The 17,724-nt window shown below is 42.2% G+C and overlaps 1 protein-coding gene across 3 annotated transcripts in view; it reads left to right on the top strand.

The window, feature by feature from the left end:
• Positions 1-17,724, top strand: part of EVC2 (EvC ciliary complex subunit 2) — a 526,400-nt gene that overhangs the window by 408,021 nt on the left and 100,655 nt on the right. For all 3 annotated transcript variants that reach the window (XM_078678486.1, XM_078678485.1, XM_078678484.1), the window contains one exon: positions 15,648-15,859. In XM_078678486.1, coding sequence (XP_078534612.1) covers positions 15,648-15,859 — 212 coding nt within the window. The remainder of the gene's footprint in view (positions 1-15,647; positions 15,860-17,724) is intronic.

The raw sequence follows: 17,724 nt of genomic DNA, 5'->3' as shown, positions 1-17,724 counted from the left end.
CTCTAAAATGGAGAAAACCTATCACAGACCGTTGCTAAAGTGGGCTCTGACACATAATAGGAAATTCTGAACGAACAGAAAGCTTTTTAATCGAGTTGAAGCAAATGTAGAATTATCTCCCAGTTTATACTTCCCAAGAGATGAATCTGTGTGCATAGAGACCTGCTGCTTAGAAAGGTGTTTCAGAACAGGTCACTATCTACTCCTAGAGCAGCCTAGAGTTGATAGCTGCCTTGCAGGTAGGTGTCGCATTTGTGGATATCTCTCTGACAAGAGGGGATGCTGATACTGATGCCGTACATACCCTCACCAGACATTAATGTTAACTCACATTGTGAAAAAGCTCAGTTTCTATAAGCTGTGCTGCAGATAGTATGGCACTCTTTTGATGACTCTCGTTGCTCTAAAACATATTTGTATTTGCATTTTAATAAACAGCATGTAGACTATTCCAGGCAAACAGTTCTTCAGCCAAGTACCATAATTTCTTATCTTAAGATGTGATGTTTCTGATGTTGCCTTCTTTACAATGTCAGCTGAAGAATAATGCAATGATACATTTGATCTATTTTGTGTACCAATTCAGAGTTCATGCAATCTGCTTCAACTATTACATTTTTGTTGGCCTCAAAGAACCTTCAGTGGAGGTGAGAGGTGAACATATTTTTTTTCCTTCATTGGTAATTTGATTAGGTGGAACCAACAGTTCAGCAGCTATAGTAAGTATTACGAGACTGCGTGTAACTCAATTCCTTGTACTGTCTTTAGCGTGTTACCTTAAAGAGGACATGTTACTTAATGTATTTGTTTTGAAGGCAGTGGATAAGTTGTGCACTCCATCGCCTGCCTTCCTTATGAGCAGCCCTTGGTATCAGCATCCCCTCTTCATCTGCACACACCTTTCAACAAAAGCAGAAGCCAGTGTAACATCTGCACAAGTTGTAAACCCGCAACTGGCAACAACCACAGGCCCTCATTTCCAGGCATCAACAATGATGCATTTTAAGCAGGATCAATCTCTCAGGAGGCTGTAAGAACAGGCTGCTGGTTTTAGCAACCTCAGTCTCTATAAAATGTAGTAGCAGAATCTGCACCCACCTATTCATCAACTGCCTAATCTACCATTACCCCTTTGACTCTATACCCTGGGAGGCTCTGCTCAATGGTGCGATGATTAGGGAAGGACCACCCCTCACTGTTCGGGTGCTTGACCTTGCAATCACAGAAGTATTCCACATCTCCACCATGTGCAAATTCATAATTCACTATGCCCCCGCAGCTCATTTTATCAAAGGTTGACTATATGTGATTATATATGCTTGATCTTGGAACCCTTCCATCAGCTACTAGCCTACCTCCCACTAATTGTCACATTTTCATGTCGTTTCTACTCCCCTCTCAAGTAGGTTATTTCTTACGCATTATCCTCCAAACTAGATTGCCACATCACTTGCAAATGATAATATAAATGGCAAGACTTGAACCACATGCTATGAATCCGTTTTTTCTGGAAAATCAAGACTGCAACACATTTTCAAGATACTAACCTCTGCTATAATAAATAAAACCATCATTATAATCCTAATACTGCATAGTACTCAACTTTCCTAATTAAAACTTGAATAGTTGCTAAAATACAATAAAGCAGGGGCAAGACAATGAAGTAAAAAATGGAGTTCCAGAAACAAAGAGGTGCAACTAAAAGCTACCAAGGAGGTAACATCTTTGTGTTCTCTAGTGACAAATGCTACTTTCCGTGGGTAAGAGTACAACTTTAGTCAACCAATAGCTAGCAACCTAATAGTCGGTTTGTTTAAAAATACTTTCTTAATGGGTTAAGTACAGCCTTGTAAAAAGTACAGAAAGTGAAAGGCAGAGCTGTTGTAATTTATTTTGATACCTAGTTCAGGGCATATTATGGTCCTTCATGCCCTGACTTTTTGACACCCCTGTTGATACACTTTTGTTCCATAGTGGTGGCCCTCATAAGGTGGCATTAGGACGCCCACCTGTGTTGCTTAGAAATGTCCAGATGTAAACACAACCAACGTAGTTGACTCTCTTGGTTATTTCATTGAATTTATTAAAATCCACAAGAAGCAGCTCAGACATTTTGGGAAACATTTAAAGGCAACCAGGCATTATTTTGAAGACCAGTTAAAGACAGCTTTGCACCATCCACACCAGAAAGAACGAACAACAGAGAACGTGTCTGCTGAAAAAAAGTATTTCTGTCTCCACAGAGACAACTTATATTGTGCGAGGTATATTGTTTTAGCTAAAGTATACATTGGGATTACGGTTTGATATTTGACCACATGAGAAATTGAATTGATTCTAGTCAGTTAAATAATAGGTGTTATTACCTAATTACATATTTCCTATCAATTATAAGTCCAACTTGAAATCTTCACTAGACTACTGTGACTCTCTCAATACTCTAACAACTCAAAACATCTCCTATGACTATGTGCAGTGTAAATATGGCGAAACATTTGAAAATAGACTCGAACAAAATAGCATACAACAGTTTTAATTGGAACCTGCACTTCTTATCTGCAAGGGAAAGTAAAATACATACATGCCAAGACTGGAATAACACAAGCTGTTAAGACAGTAATCAAAGTATAAACTGAGCAATGAACAATTAACCAAGAGCCAGTATCCCTGCACTAGGCTCTCAAATGAATCCACCATTTCAGTATCATCTGAGCATCTAGACAAGTTGCTGGACCATTATGAAACTCTCATCTCAACTGAAAGATAGGCTGGTCACTGGTATTTCTCTTTTAACTGATGCTGTTGACCTGCATATGTTGCTACCAGTCCCTTGGCCATGAACAACGCTGTGGTAAATCATTTTGTATGTGAAAATGTTGACAGCTTTGTACTTGGCTACTTATGAATTGTAGACAGCATACCTCTGAATAAACACATGTTGGGGATCTAAAGACAATATCACTCTGACCACGGTTCATATTGTTCACTCTCATGTGTGCTGTGCCTTCACTTAGAGCACCTATTAATGAGATGAATATTTGTCTATCGAATATTGTTTCGTCCATAATACATGTGTTCAGCAGTGCTTAACTTAAAGCACTCATTGAGGGTCTCCAAAGTGTTATTGTTTTTATACCCATAATCACCGTGGTACCTAGGAATACTGGTTGTCCCTTGATTTGTTTTTTGTCTTGTCACATGAATGGCCTAATCCATTATTTATCATTGCTCATTCACCACAATCTGTAGCAGCAACCAGGGGTTTCTAACAGGCTGTATTTTAGGGTTCCTCATAAGGAATCATGATTCTTAATTCTACCAAGAGAGATTGGAAGCATGTGTCACAGTTTGTGCACCAGTACCAAAACTTCCCGGTTGGGAGCATCTATAGTGGGGGACTACTGCCACATGGAAAGAGGCAGAACAAAGATGGTGCTGAAGGAGATAAAACACAAGCTCTTATATTCAAACATCCGGGGTCATGCAGGGCATCATTACATAAACACAAGGATTTTTCATTTAATTAAGCTTTCAACCAGCAGCTAATGTCGTTTACAGAGAGCTGCTGTTACATGGTTGAGCTTACAGAGCTCAAAAGTTAGTTCTACAGCCATATTTTGGAGAAACCAAAGTCCTGAATTAGTTTTGAGGAAAATTCCAAATAACAGATATTTGCTTAATCTAATTTTGGTAAAATGTCTGTCCCCACCACTGTGAATAAAAGTGAGCATTCACATGACCGTACCAATCTTGAGCCAAATGTTAAAGTGGAAGTGAGACTCATCACTACATATAGCCGCCAAGAAAGGAAAATAAGATCTATAATTAACAATCAATGGCCCACAATAATGACATATGCCATACTAGGCCAACGAGTCACTAAAAGACCAATCATTACATTTGGATGGGCTCCATCTATGAAAACAGAGTTGGGTCAAAGTAGTCCCTCGGTAAATAGTAATAAAAATATCACACATGATAGAACCAATTGCTCTCACTTAAAAATGGCTTTTACAAGTGCAGCTCATGCAGAGCTTGCCGTTTTGGGGTAAACAAAGTAGACTACATTTCAGCATTTAGCCTGAAGCCTATTGCTCTGAAGGGTTTGTATAACGGTTGCCCAGATCATGCTATATGGTTCCTTGAATGCACCTGTGGGCTTCGATATGTTAGCAGTACTACATTACAAGTGCATCTGAGAATACTCCAACATATAAGGGCAATTGTCAATTCAGGTTACACCTACCCAGTGGCCAGACACTTTAAACAGGAACATGACAATGATCTTACCTTTTAAACTACTATGTCATAGGTGCTGTTCCACAAACGAAAAGAGGGAACAACAGAGAGAAAATGCCCCGCTGGCTTGAGTTTAAATTCATTTTGGAACTGGACTCCAAAGTATCCAACTGCCTTAACAACTGTGAAGAGTTACATAACTTTTTATGAATTTTGTTTTACTTCTATTAAGGAAGTTATCTTAGAGCCTATTCGCAATTTGAGACTAAACTATTCTTCATTACCCTTTTTTTCATCTTCACTTTAAGACAATCAATTGTCAAGTGACAGTGACAGCAGGTGCCAGGTCACATTCATAGTAACAATTTGTATAGGAATGTTTAATGACACTAGCCCTCCCTGGTGAATTTGATATATTGATATATATTGCATAGCACATAGGAATTTATACACATTAAGCACCTCACATGTTTTTGCACTTTAGTTCTTGATTTTAGATTTTTGTATTGGGTCCAAACTATGTATTATTACAGGGACTTTTACCTTCGTGCTCTTAATACTCCTATACGCTGCCACCGATGACCTTCGAACTCTGATGGACAACGGAGAAACAGCGGCCCTCATCCTCCTGGACCTCTCCGCGGCTTTCGACACTGTCTGCCACCGCACCCTAGTACAGCGCCTCGGCAACATCGGAATCCAGGACAAGGCACTGGAATGGATCACCTCCTTCCTCGACGGAAGAACACAGAGAGTCCGCCTACCACCGTACAAGTCAGAGGCCACCAAAGTCATCTGCGGCGTCCCTCAAGGATCCTCACTGAGCCCCACCCTCTTCAACGTCTACATGAGCCCCCTCGCGGCCATCGCACGCCAACACAACCTCAACATAATCTCCTACGCCGACGACACCCAGCTGATCCTCTCCCTGACCAACGACCCCGCCACCGCCAGAGCCAACCTGCACGAAGGGATGAGAGATGTAGCCGAATGGATGACGACCAGCCGCCTGAAACTCAACTCGGACAAGACGGAGGTCCTCATCCTGGGCTCCTCGCCCTCCGCCTGGGACGACTCCTGGTGGCCCCCCGCCCTGGGCACCGCACCCAAACCGACGGACCACGCACGCAACCTGGGCTTCATCCTGGACTCCTCCCTCTCCATGACCAGACAAGTCAACGCCGTCTCCTCATCTTGCTTCAACATCCTGCGCATGCTACGCAAGATCTTCCGATGGATCCCCACCGAGACGCGGCAGACGGTCACCCAGGCCCTCGTCACCAGCCGACTGGACTACGGCAACGCCCTCTACGCCGGAACCACCGCCAAGCTCCAGAAGAGACTCCAGCGGATCCAGAACGCCTCGGCCAGACTCATCCTCGACATCCCCCGACGCAGCCACATCTCCGGACACCTGAGAGATCTGCACTGGCTCCCGGTCAACAAGAGAATCACCTTCCGTCTCCTCACCCACGCACACAAAGCCCTACACGACCAAGGCCCGAGCTACCTCAACAACCGGATCAACTTCTACACTCCCAAGCGCCTCCTCAGATCAACCAACCACGCCCTCGCCGCCGTCCCCCGCATCCGAAGAGCGACAACAGGAGGAAGGTCCTTCTCCTACCTGGCCGCCAAGACCTGGAACTCACTCCCGACCAACCTGCGCCTGACCCAGGACCACCTCTCCTTCAGGAAGAAGCTCAAGACCTGGCTGTTCGAGCAGTAGCGGCACCCCCCCCTCCCAGCGCCTTGAGACCCTACGGGTGAGTAGTGCGCTCTATAAATGACCTGATTGATTGATTGATTGATTTTAGCTAATATGTCTATAAATGGTATGATTGTCAGTGGACTCGTGCTGAATCTATTAGCAACATTATACAATAGTGTCAGGGAGAATATTAGTAAACACATGACTGTTAAGATTCATACCACTATGCGAGTTTTCAAACTAAATTGCATTTATTCAAGAAATGTTTAAGAGACAATATGCATTTATGCTTTTAGAATAGCATTTCTTGGAATTTTTAGCTCATTTAGGAAAATGTATTTAATGCTTTCATTTCTTCTCCAACTACTGTATGTTCATTGAAGGTTGCATATTAGTCCTATAAATAACACTGTTATTAGAGTATTATTCAATATTTACACAAAGATATAATTTGTAGAACTGCATATATTAATTAGCGCAAGATGAATGAATAGTGGCCTTGTATAGCGCAAACTTAGCCCAGAGGCATCAAGGTGCTGCGGAAAGGGCCATCAGACAATGGAAACCTGTGGGGCTCATACTGATAGACTGGTAAAGAGCCAGATCTTCAAGACCTTTCGGAAGAGAGAGATTCTTGTCCTGAAATTGCAGAGGGGAGGGAGTTCCGGAGCTTAGTGGTGGCGACAGAGAAGTCTCTGCCCCCCCCATCTGACTCTCTTAAACCTGGGGACTACTAACAGATTTTTATTTGGCTGATCTAGGCAGCTAGGTAGGAACATAACCGCGGAAGAGACTTTTGATACCTTCTGAACCTAGATTGTAGAAGGCCTTGCGTGTAAGACTGAGAGCCTTAAACAGGATTCTCTGGTTCAAAGGAAACCAATGTAACTCACTAACAGTTGCCGAGACTGAGTGGAATTTAGGCCCATCACCAGTCTGGCTGCGGCATTCTGTACCAGCTGCAGACGATGAATGAGCCCTTTGCTAATACCCAAATAGCTGGCATTACAATAATCTAGCCTAGATAACACTAGGGTCATGACTGCCTGCTTTTGAGAGGAGAAGGATAGAAATTGTGAAATTTTCCTAAGAATCCTGATAGTCCCGAAGCAGGTAGACACCGTTCTATTAATCTGGGAGCCCAAGGAGAGAGAGTTGACCACAATGACCCCAAGATTTTTTCCTTGGGACACGGGGCAGGGGCTAAGTGTGTCAGGCCACCAGGCGTTGAACCAGATATGCTGTTGGTTTCCAAAGATCAAAATTTCAGTTTTGTCCCCGTTAAGTCTGAGATATTTTTCTACCATCCAGGAAGAGACTGCCTGCATACAGTTTTTAAAATTGGTGGCAGACGCCCCTATGCTATTTGTGATGGACACCATAATTTGGGTGTCATCCGCGTCGGACAGCACCTCCAGTCCAAAAGATCGAACGACCGTGGCCAAAGGAGCAACATAAACATTAAAACGGGTCAGGCTCAATGAGGAGCCTTGAGGGACTCCACAAAACACCTGGCCAGGGGCTGAATAACATTTTCACTAAGGATTAAGGTGAGCAGCTTAGGGGCAATGCCCCAACCCCCATTTCCTTAAGCCTGTCCACCAGTCTCAGATGGGATATAGTGTTGAAGGCCTCCGTAAGATCAAGAAGAATCAACGTGGTATGTCCAGCGTCAACCTGAATGCAAATATAATTTATTCTGGAGGTTAATGCCGTGTCCTTGCTGTGATCACTTCTAAAACCATGCTGCGAGCCGTCGAGCAGCTGATATTCCCCTAGGTAGGAGCTGAGATGGGAGTTCAAATGTTTCTCAAGAATTTTTGCTGGGACAGGTAACAAGGAGATGGGGCCATAATTATTCAGTTCAGACTGATTCAGTTAAGGTTTTTTCAAAGGAGGTTTGACCACCACAGTCGTCCAAGGGATAGGGTACTGCCCAGCTGACATTGCTCCATTGAGCAGTGAGGTGAGGTGGGTACAATGACTTCCCTCCCTAATTTCATGAATCTCAATGGGCAGGAGTCCAAAGGGGAGCCGGAAGTGATACCTTTAGCAAGCAGTCTGTATCCTCTGTTGACGGGGGGAAGGCATAAAACTTGCCTTTCTCTGCCAGGGTTATGGGGTTATCCGGAGGTGGGGGGAGGTCAATGGGGACTGAGTTGTGGATTCCAGGGTTTTGAGTTACTAAAGCGGTGTATATGTTTGTGATCTTAGAGTGGAAAAAACTGGCCATTCTGTCACAGACGTCCTGGTAGATATCTGTGTGGCCGGAGACTGAAGGGGAGGAGAGAGAATTAATTAAATTAAAAAGCTCCCTAGGAGATTTAAAGGAGTCTGTAACCTTGGAATAAAAAGCACCTCAAATATTACAAAAGAAGCGGAATCGGCACTCCATAGATTTTCAGTCTGGCTATTTTATTTATGAGTTAACATCTGTTTCAGCAGTTACCTCAAGGCCTTGTTCACGATGTTGAGCCACATACAAAGTTCTGTTTAAATACATAAAAAAAACTTCAGTGCATAGGAATAAAGACTAAAAAAGGACAATCAATCTCCATAGTTGCAAATGTTATAGATATAAAAAACATGGCGGCCATCTTAAAACACACAGTGTCATATAAACTATATGCATTTAACTTGATTGATCGATGGAAAGTTCCATATATATTGTGACTCTTTTGCATCTCTATGAAGCGTTCTAATACACAAATCCTTGTTGTATTACTTATTCCTAATATATATATATTCACTGAAAAAAACAAAGGTTACACGGATGTTATAGTTGGGCTCAGATTTCACTCATACAAAACCCATGAAATTCAGCAGTTATAGTTACCTGACCTAACTAGAACTTACCCTCCCTGCAATGCACTACTTATGACCTCACATATAACATCACTTACAACATGGTCAATGATATCACTGATGGCATCACTGATGACATCTCAAATGATGACATCTCCGCAATCCCACTGTGTGGGACTTACTTGTGGCAACAATAGAGGTTCTTGGCCCTCGACGGCCCTCAGCAGCATAGGATACTTCATCCCCCAACCAGTAGTGGCCAGGAGGCCCCTTTGGAGAGCGATTGAGAAAGGGGATGGGGCCTCCGATGAAATGTTATGTTATGTTATGTTAAATTGTTTTATATATATATATATATATATATATACAATCCCGTCAGTCATTAAACAAACAGGCGCCAACTCTGTGAGGATACAACAAGAAGATTCATTTATTCAACCGAGGAGCAATGCTCCACCAAAAGAGCGCCATACATTCCCTGACCTGGAACCAGCTGTGGAGAATCGGTAAAACGAACAAGGAGAATGTGGTGCCGCCGAGGACCATCCTCGGATTGGACCTGAGTAAGCTCTGAAAGTGGGCTGACACGGGCGAACTTTTGCCTGGGATCATGTTAAAGCTCCAAACAGCATGATAATTACACCGCCCACTGGAGGGTAGTAAATGTGACAGCTATCTGAACCACAGGTCCCACAATGCTATTTGTTATCACAGGAAGTGAATTCCAAATAAAAGCCACCAGAGGAAATAGATTTGCTTGAAAATATCGGACCTGGGAGCCGTAATGTCTGTCGAGTTGTAAGGCTTACATGTGAAAAAGTTCCATGGCGAACGAAACACGTCGGACTCTGCCACATGCTGTTCAAATCCTTCAATAAAATCGGCAAACCAGAAGTTTCGTGTGCGGCTCAAAGCTCTCCAGTAGGGGAGAAATGTGATTTTACATTTTGTCGGTTTGGTTCAACCGAGGAGCAACGCACCACCAAAAGAGCGCCATACATTCCACGACCTGGAACCAGCTGTGGAGAATCGGTAAAACGAACAAGGAGAATGTGGTGCCGCCGAGGACCATCCTCGGTATTGGACCTGAGTTAGCTCTGAAAGTGGGCTGACACGGGGGAACTTTTGCCTGGGATTGTGTTAAAGCTCCAAACAGCATGATAATTACACCACCCACTGGAGGGTAGTAAATGTGACAGCTATCTGTACCACAGGTCCCACAATGCTATTTGTTATCACAGATTAAGTGAATTCCAAATAAAAGCCACCAGAGGAAATAGATTTGCTTGAAAATATCGGACCTGGGAGCAGTAATGTCTGTCGAGGTGTAAGGCTTACCTGTGAAAAAGTTCCATGGCGAATGAAACGCGTCGGACTCTGCCACATGCTGTTCAAATCCTTCAATAAAATCAGCAAACCACAAGTTTCGTGTGCGGCTCAATGCTCTCCAGTAGGGGAGAAATGTGATTTTATATATATATATATATATATATATGATTCCTGTTTGCCAAAGGCGTTTCTCGCGCACTCCCGGTTTCTTAAGAGACGACAATCCACTAATCCACTATTTCATGTTGTGCAGGTTATTTTAATGTCATAAAAGCTCAGCCAGCATTACCACCCGACGCGTTTCGGTCTCGCAGAGACCTTGATCATCAGACTGTTGTGCATTGCATTTTTGCCTTCAATTTAAATAAAGTTTGAACAAAAAACAAAAGTGACATAATTTCCTTATCAGTGGCAGCTAGGGATTATGGGACATGTAGTACCTAACGTAAAGTTAATGTAACTGTTGTATCTCTAAATTAATTCTAAATGCATATATCTTCAGGTGATCATCCTGTGTGTACATATTGATCCACACAGTGTGTTTTACTCTCCATGTTTTAATACCTTCATGATATATTGCTTAGCGCTAGCTCTCGCCCTCTGGTGGGCAGTGTAGATCCCAAATATCAGTCTCTCCTCCAGTGGCTTAGTTACAATTCTCATTGTTACCTTCAGTAGGTTTTTATGGGTCATCTTTAACATTCTAAGACACGCGCTATTTGTAAATATGACAATATATGTATCTCCCTGGATTGTCTCAGTTTGATCTTTCGTGTAATCCCAATTTTCACACAATATCAACTATTTTATCCAAATCACAAAAGCTGCCCTCTTTGTGTAATACATGTGAAGTGAAAAAGGTGAAATTAAATTACTAAAAAAACAAAAAAAAAAGTGCTATTAAAATTGTTTCCAGGGGAGACAAATTTCAAGTCTTATCAGGGGTAGTGATAATGTTCATGTTTGGGTTGCTCAGAGGTGGTAATGCAATTCTTCATCCTGGTTTAATCCATACGGCGTCCGGGTTCGAAAGTTCAGGATATGTTTGGATTCTTTTTGCCTGAGGATTTTTTTCGCGATCTCCACCACGTGGATGTATGCTTACAGTCTCTACAGCAAAGAATTTAAGATCGTTACAGTTCCCACCATGTACCTTCTCCATGTGCTTTGCCACAGCATTACTTCAATCATTATTTACAGTGGCGCGAACGTGTACTAAAATACGTTTTTTCAGTTCGCACTTTGTGCTTCCCACGTATTTTAACGCACATGGGCACTCAATGATATATATGTCAAATTGGCTCTTGCAGTTGATCAATTGTTGGATCTTCCAAACATGTTTATTTGCCATTGGGATCTCCTTTTTGTTTTCAGCAATAACACACACTTTGCACTCTGTGCATTTAAAGAAGCCCTTCGGTCTGAGCCAAGTTTCTGGTTTTTTTTTTTTAGGTTAAAAATGACTATGGACCAGTCTGTCTCGTAAATTTTTGGCTCTTCTGTAGGTGATGTTCGGATGATTTCCCATCAGTTGGGCTGTGGTGGAATCCATTTGTAGGATGTGCCATTTTTTTTGTAATATTTTCATCACTTGTTGGTTACTCGTGGAGTAGGTAGTGATCAGTCTGATATTGTTTTCCTCATTTTGAACCACTACTTTTTCTTTTAGAAGATCAGTTCTATTGCTGGATTCCGTTAGTTTCAGTGCAGCCTTGATCGCACCGGAATTGTAGCTTCTTTTTACAAATCTTTTTTCGGCTTGTTGTTGATGTTTGATCCATTCTGCTTCTGTAGAACAGATCCTATTGATTATGAGGAATTCCCCGTAGGGGATATTTTTAATGAGACTTGCTTGGTGGAAACTTTGTGCATGTAGTACTGCATGGTGGCCGTGCTTTTACGGTGTAAAGTTGTTTGTGCCTCATTGTTTTGAATATAGATTTCAGTGTCCAAAAATATCACCCTAGTTTCGCTGATATCGTATGTGAATTTTAAATTGAAATCAGAGTTGTTTAGAATGTGAAAATATTCAGCAAATTCTTCCTTGGTCCCATCTCATAGTATAAGCAGGTCATCGATGTACCTTAGCCACGTTATGGTCTTGTTGACAAATTCCTCGTTCTCATTGCTCCATGCCCAGGTTTGTTCCCATAATCCGATGGTTAAACATGCATACATGGACTAAAAGAAAAGTCTGTGCCTTTGACTTGTCTGAAAATTGGATCCCCAAACATAAAGGCATTCTGTTCTAGGCACAGTTGGATCATTTTCAATAGCATGATATTGTGATCCGTGAATTGTATGTTTCTATCAGCTAAGAAGTGTTTGCATGCTCTCAATCCAATTTCATTTTGAATGTTAGCGTATAAGGATATTACATCCATAGTTATTAACTTGTAACTTGATTGCCATGGAGTTTCCTGTAAGTGTCTCAACAGATCACTCGTATCTTGCAGATACGATGTCAGTCCTTTTACATACAGTAATAGAAATGCATCTAAAATGTTTGCCATTGGTTCCAACAGTGCCCCTTTGGCCGAGATAATGGGTCTCCCTGGTGGTTTCGTGGGATGCTTATGGACTTTTGGAAGAAAGTAAATGGTAGCCAATTTAGGATGGGCTGTTTTCAGATATTTAACTTCATCCTCATTTAGAAAGTTACGTTTTAGCCAGCCATCTAGTTTCACATCCAATTCCTCTTTCCATTATTTTGTTGGGTTGGTTTGCGGTTTCTTATAATATTCCTTGTTTTTTAACTGCGAGTATGCCTCTCGCATGTACGCTTCCTTCTCCAGGATGACGACATTTCCCCCTTTGTCTGCCATCTTAATTTCAATTGTGTCATCATTCTTGAGTTGGTTTAATGCTTTGCGTTCTTTTTGAGAAAGATTGTCATTGTTCTTGGGATTTTTGACTTGATAAAGATCTTTAATGACACATTCATGGAATAAATCTATTTTGTTTCCTGGAACCAGCTGAGGATAAAATTTGGATTGAGGTCTCAATTGACTGCATCCAGCTCCAAGCTGGTCACAATGCGTTTGAATCTCACCCCCTTCATTTGCCGGGTCCTGATCTAATTCCATGAGGGTAATGAAATGTTCAGCATCTCAAGCTGGTAAGTCCATCGTCACTGTAGGTGTTTGACTCCGATGTTTAGCCATTTTTTCATTTTCAGCGAACAATTTGGCTAGTTTTACTTTGCGGATACATTTATATAAATCAATCCTAGTTTCAACCAAATCAATGCCGTTTGTAGGGCAGAAAAGGAGACCCCGTTTTAAAATATTAAGTTCCAATTCACTCAGAGTTTTTTTCGAGAGATTAATTACTTCCAATTCCTGGTTCGGACTAGTCTTCACCATCTCCGACCCTTGTACATTTTAAATGGGAGGTGTTTTTAATTCCATTTCTGCCGCATACTTCTTGTCATTGTTGCCACTCGATTTGCACCAAAACTTTGGTCTGTACTGCCGCTTGCCTCTTCTTGTTGATTTCTTCGGGCGTTCCCACGTCCTCTTCCTCGCCCTCTCTTGTTTTCTGTTGCCGGCCCCATAACTTTTTCCCAATTCTTTTGCTGCAACGCCAGCTTCATCTCGTCTAAAAAAGAACACTTAGGTCTTTGTTCTCTTTGATCGACCTCTCCTTCACTAGTACTGGCATCTGTTGATGCGAGTGAGGACAAGCTCCCTGTTTCTGTAATCAGACTTAAGCCTTCACTGCTTTTAAATCTGTCGTATTTCCTTGCATACTTAAATATGCGGCCTTCCTGGTAGTCCTCCTTGTCTCTTTGGAATTTGGATTGTTTCCGCATCCAAACTGTTTCTTCATGTTTCTCTATATAACCCCATAGCCGCGGGGCTAATTCCCCCGCGGCGCAGGGGGGAGAGGGGCAGCGCGTGGCGCCGCGGTGCTGATGACGAGCTCGGCTCGTCATGCAGCACGGTGGCCAGGGGCTGATGATGAGCTGAGCTCGTCATGGCCACGCCCGCTCAATGGAACGCCCAGCACAGCGGGGTAATTATTCCCGCGTGGGCTTTCCGCGGAGGCCATGACAAGCTCAGCTCGTCACCAGCACACGGCCACCGTGCTGCATGACGAGCTGAGCACGTCATCAGCATGCAAGGTGATAATGCTCTAGCTAGCTCTAAGCAATATATCATGAAGGTGTTAAAACATGGAGAGTAAAACACACTGTGGGGATCAATACGTACACACAGGATGATCACCTGAAGATATATGCATTTAGAATTAATTTAGAGATACACCAGTTATATTCTCTTTACGTTAGGTACTACATTTCCCATAATCCCTAGCTGCCACTGATAAGGAAATTATGTCACTTTTGTTTTTTGTTCAAACTTTATTTAAATTGAAAGAATAAATGCAATGCACAACAGTCTCGTGATCAACGTCTCTGCGAGGCCGAAACGCATAGAGTGGTGTTGCTGGCTGAGCGGTTAGGACATTAAAATAACCTGCACAGCATGAAATGATGGATTCTAGTCTCTTAAGAAACCGGGAGTGCACGAGAAACACCTTTGGCAAACAGGAATCATTGAATCACGAAGGGGCTCTGCCGTACTCTGAACGCACCGCCCTAGAGCGCCTGGGGGCCCAGAGTGAGCCACTGTGTAAATGTAAATGTATGAAACTTATATAGCGCAGGACTTACCCTGGGGCATCTCCGCGCTTGCTTAGGGAACCCGTCCTGGTATTCCCCTGTGAGAAACCCCGGCAGGGTATCCACAAGGTGAAAGCCAGGCATCCCGCCGCGAGGGGCCGATGTGGAGATTAAGCAAGCTATTGCCCAGAGTCGCAGAGTGTGACCCCGTGAGTCGAGTAGGCACCGGAGCGAGAATTGTCGAGACCGTGGAATTTATGAGCCCTAGACCCGCCGAGGCGGGGAATCGAACCCTGGTCCACGGTCGATCTCAGATTCCGGGTCTGCCGCCTCTAACCACTGAGCCACACTTCTCCACTCTTGGATATATATATATATATATATATGTATATATATGTATATGTATATGTATATATATGTATATATATATGTATATATATATATATATATATATATATATATATATATATATATATATATCTCCATCATCCTACAATAAAGGGACGAACATGGCACTCCATGAAGCATATGTTAATTTATGCCAGAATAAAGCAGAACATTTTACTGCCCTGGAGTGGCGTTTTCGTCCCTTTATTGCGGGAAGAAGGTGTTGCTTCTTTATCTAATGAAGTTGTTCAATCACTATGTACCCTACCATCTATTTCCTCTAATGTTGACTGCTGCAGTACTCTGAAATAACCACGAAACATCTCCAGCCCAATGTAAAACCACTAACAAAATAAGTAATTGCAATAAAATGATTGATGTTATAAAGTATTTAAGCAAATGTTTGTCTGTAATAGTCCTTGTATGTGTCCCTATTGAAACATTTCCCTTCCTCGCACAAAAGAGATTATATCTGCATTGTCCATAACAAGTTGAGACAACAAAATATATATTTTAATTCTGTTCTTTTTTAATGTAAATGATGACCCCTAGAAAAGTGGAGAACTTTACAGAAAGCTTGAATCTGAGGAGTTGCAAAACGAGAAAACTGACCCTCAAGATTATGTAATGAAAAAACAAAGGTTAGCAACAGAAGGTCTGGAGGTTTACAATGAAGTTGACCAAGATGTAGATCGACAAACTACTTCTCTTCTGAGACGAGCACTGGAAAAATGTAAACAAGTAGTCGAGCAGCAGAGCGAAAGGTGGGATATTCTATATAGCTTTATGATTTTGGTTGATAAAAGTGTAAAAATGTCTTGTGATTTTAATTTATGTGTCTGAACATATAAGCACATATACAATGTGATTAACATACTTTCCAATAAGTCCTCTTTTCCAAGGCATGAGTTTCTAATAAGAATGGACGTAAGTAATATGGTTGACAGTATAGGGGAGGGTCATATGCTCACCATTTGTGTATATATTGTCTAGAAAAAGATACCTGTCCGTGTGATAGCTACAGATCGGTGTTCAGACATTGCATGTGAGTATTATATCCCAATACCCTGGATTGGTTTCACTTGGAGATAAACATTGGTACCACCTGTTCGGTCTTTTGAACATGTTCTGCTCCTTTTTTTTCTGTCATAATGATCAGATGCTTAGAATGATTGGTAAGGAACTGTAACTCTATCAAGTCATTTCATAATATTGTTACAACAACCTTATTATTCAAAAATTAAATAGTACACCAAAAGTCAGCTCCCAAATGATATTTCACCATGGATTCAACTCCACAATTATTACTAGTTACTCTGAAATAATTTTATAACGTCACCACTTCTAATGTATAATCAGTCTCTGCAATCTGCTAACTGTCCTTCTGGAGGAAAGAGACTTACATTCACTATCCATTCCATCCTTCGACGTAGCACCATCCCTTTAAATGACTTGTCAGTAGGAACCTGGGTAAAGACGTGCAGCTTCCCTTGAAACTCCACCCTTTATTTCAAAGACTATTTCAGCTGCTATTTTCAAATTGTTCAAACCTTTTTTCTCTCTAGGAAGACTCTCATATGTTCTAGTCTCCCTGGTAAGGTTGAGGAATAACATAGGGCAGGGCACTTCATACCTCACCTCCTTATTCACAAGATCATTCTGAAGCAGCCTGCCCCTTAGCTTAGCTATTCTAAATAGTGCATCTCAGTACGTCTGTCAATTTGCGTGAATACTACCTTCCTTCTAGAGCTCTGATGCACTTCATGTACGAAAGGAGCATTCTCACCAACTACCTCTCAACAGACATTGACCATCACTCCCTCCATCTCCATATGGATTTCCTTAGCAGACACTTTTAATATGTACCCCGAATATTCACACATTAGCCCCCTCCCTCTCATTTCCCTTGACCTCTGACCAACAGTTGTTACTCAAAATGCCCTCTACAGCAAAACATTTAAGCTATGTCTCCCCTTCCAAAGCCTTTTCTGTTGCTTTCTGGCATTGGTCCATTTTGATCTTAAGTGCAGCCACCATTTGTTCTATTCCATTTAATCTCTCATGGTAAGATTCCAGTATTGCAACGCAAAAAGATGATAGACGGAATTCTGAACTTTGTCAAACATTCACCCCCAGTCACAGATCTGTGTTTAAACCATCATTAATTTGCTCGCCACGTCATTCCAATTTGGACCCAGCCATATGCAAATCAGCCTTGACCCTTCTCTCCATGGAAACAGTCCAGCCTGAACTGTCAGTCGATGTCCCATTTTCAAGAAAGAGTGAAGCTGGCACTACCACGTGTGCTGCTGTGCCATGAATGAATTCTTCGGCACACCTTTACTTCAAGAACTGAACAAGCATTGGTTAACATCATTCCTGGCTGTAGGGCTACATTGCATGTAGCCCGCATTCCGCTGTCTGCTGTGCACCTTCGAGAATGTCTTGGACTTATGCCTAGGAATGCAACTAGTCGGCCCTTCGGACATAAATGTACTGGTGGACCCATTAAAGGCCCATTTGTATTGCTGTCCCCTGTGTATTTCGCTGCTTTTGACCACATTTTACGAGCCCCCCGGGATGCTTGTGCTCCTAGTGAATTGGATTTTGGCTCTGCATATTTTCCACT

The sequence above is a fragment of the Lissotriton helveticus genome, chromosome 2_2, assembly GCF_964261635.1.
Source record: "Lissotriton helveticus chromosome 2_2, aLisHel1.1, whole genome shotgun sequence".
Taxonomy (NCBI): domain Eukaryota; kingdom Metazoa; phylum Chordata; class Amphibia; order Caudata; family Salamandridae; genus Lissotriton; species Lissotriton helveticus.
This window is presented reverse-complemented; position numbering and strand designations above follow the sequence as displayed.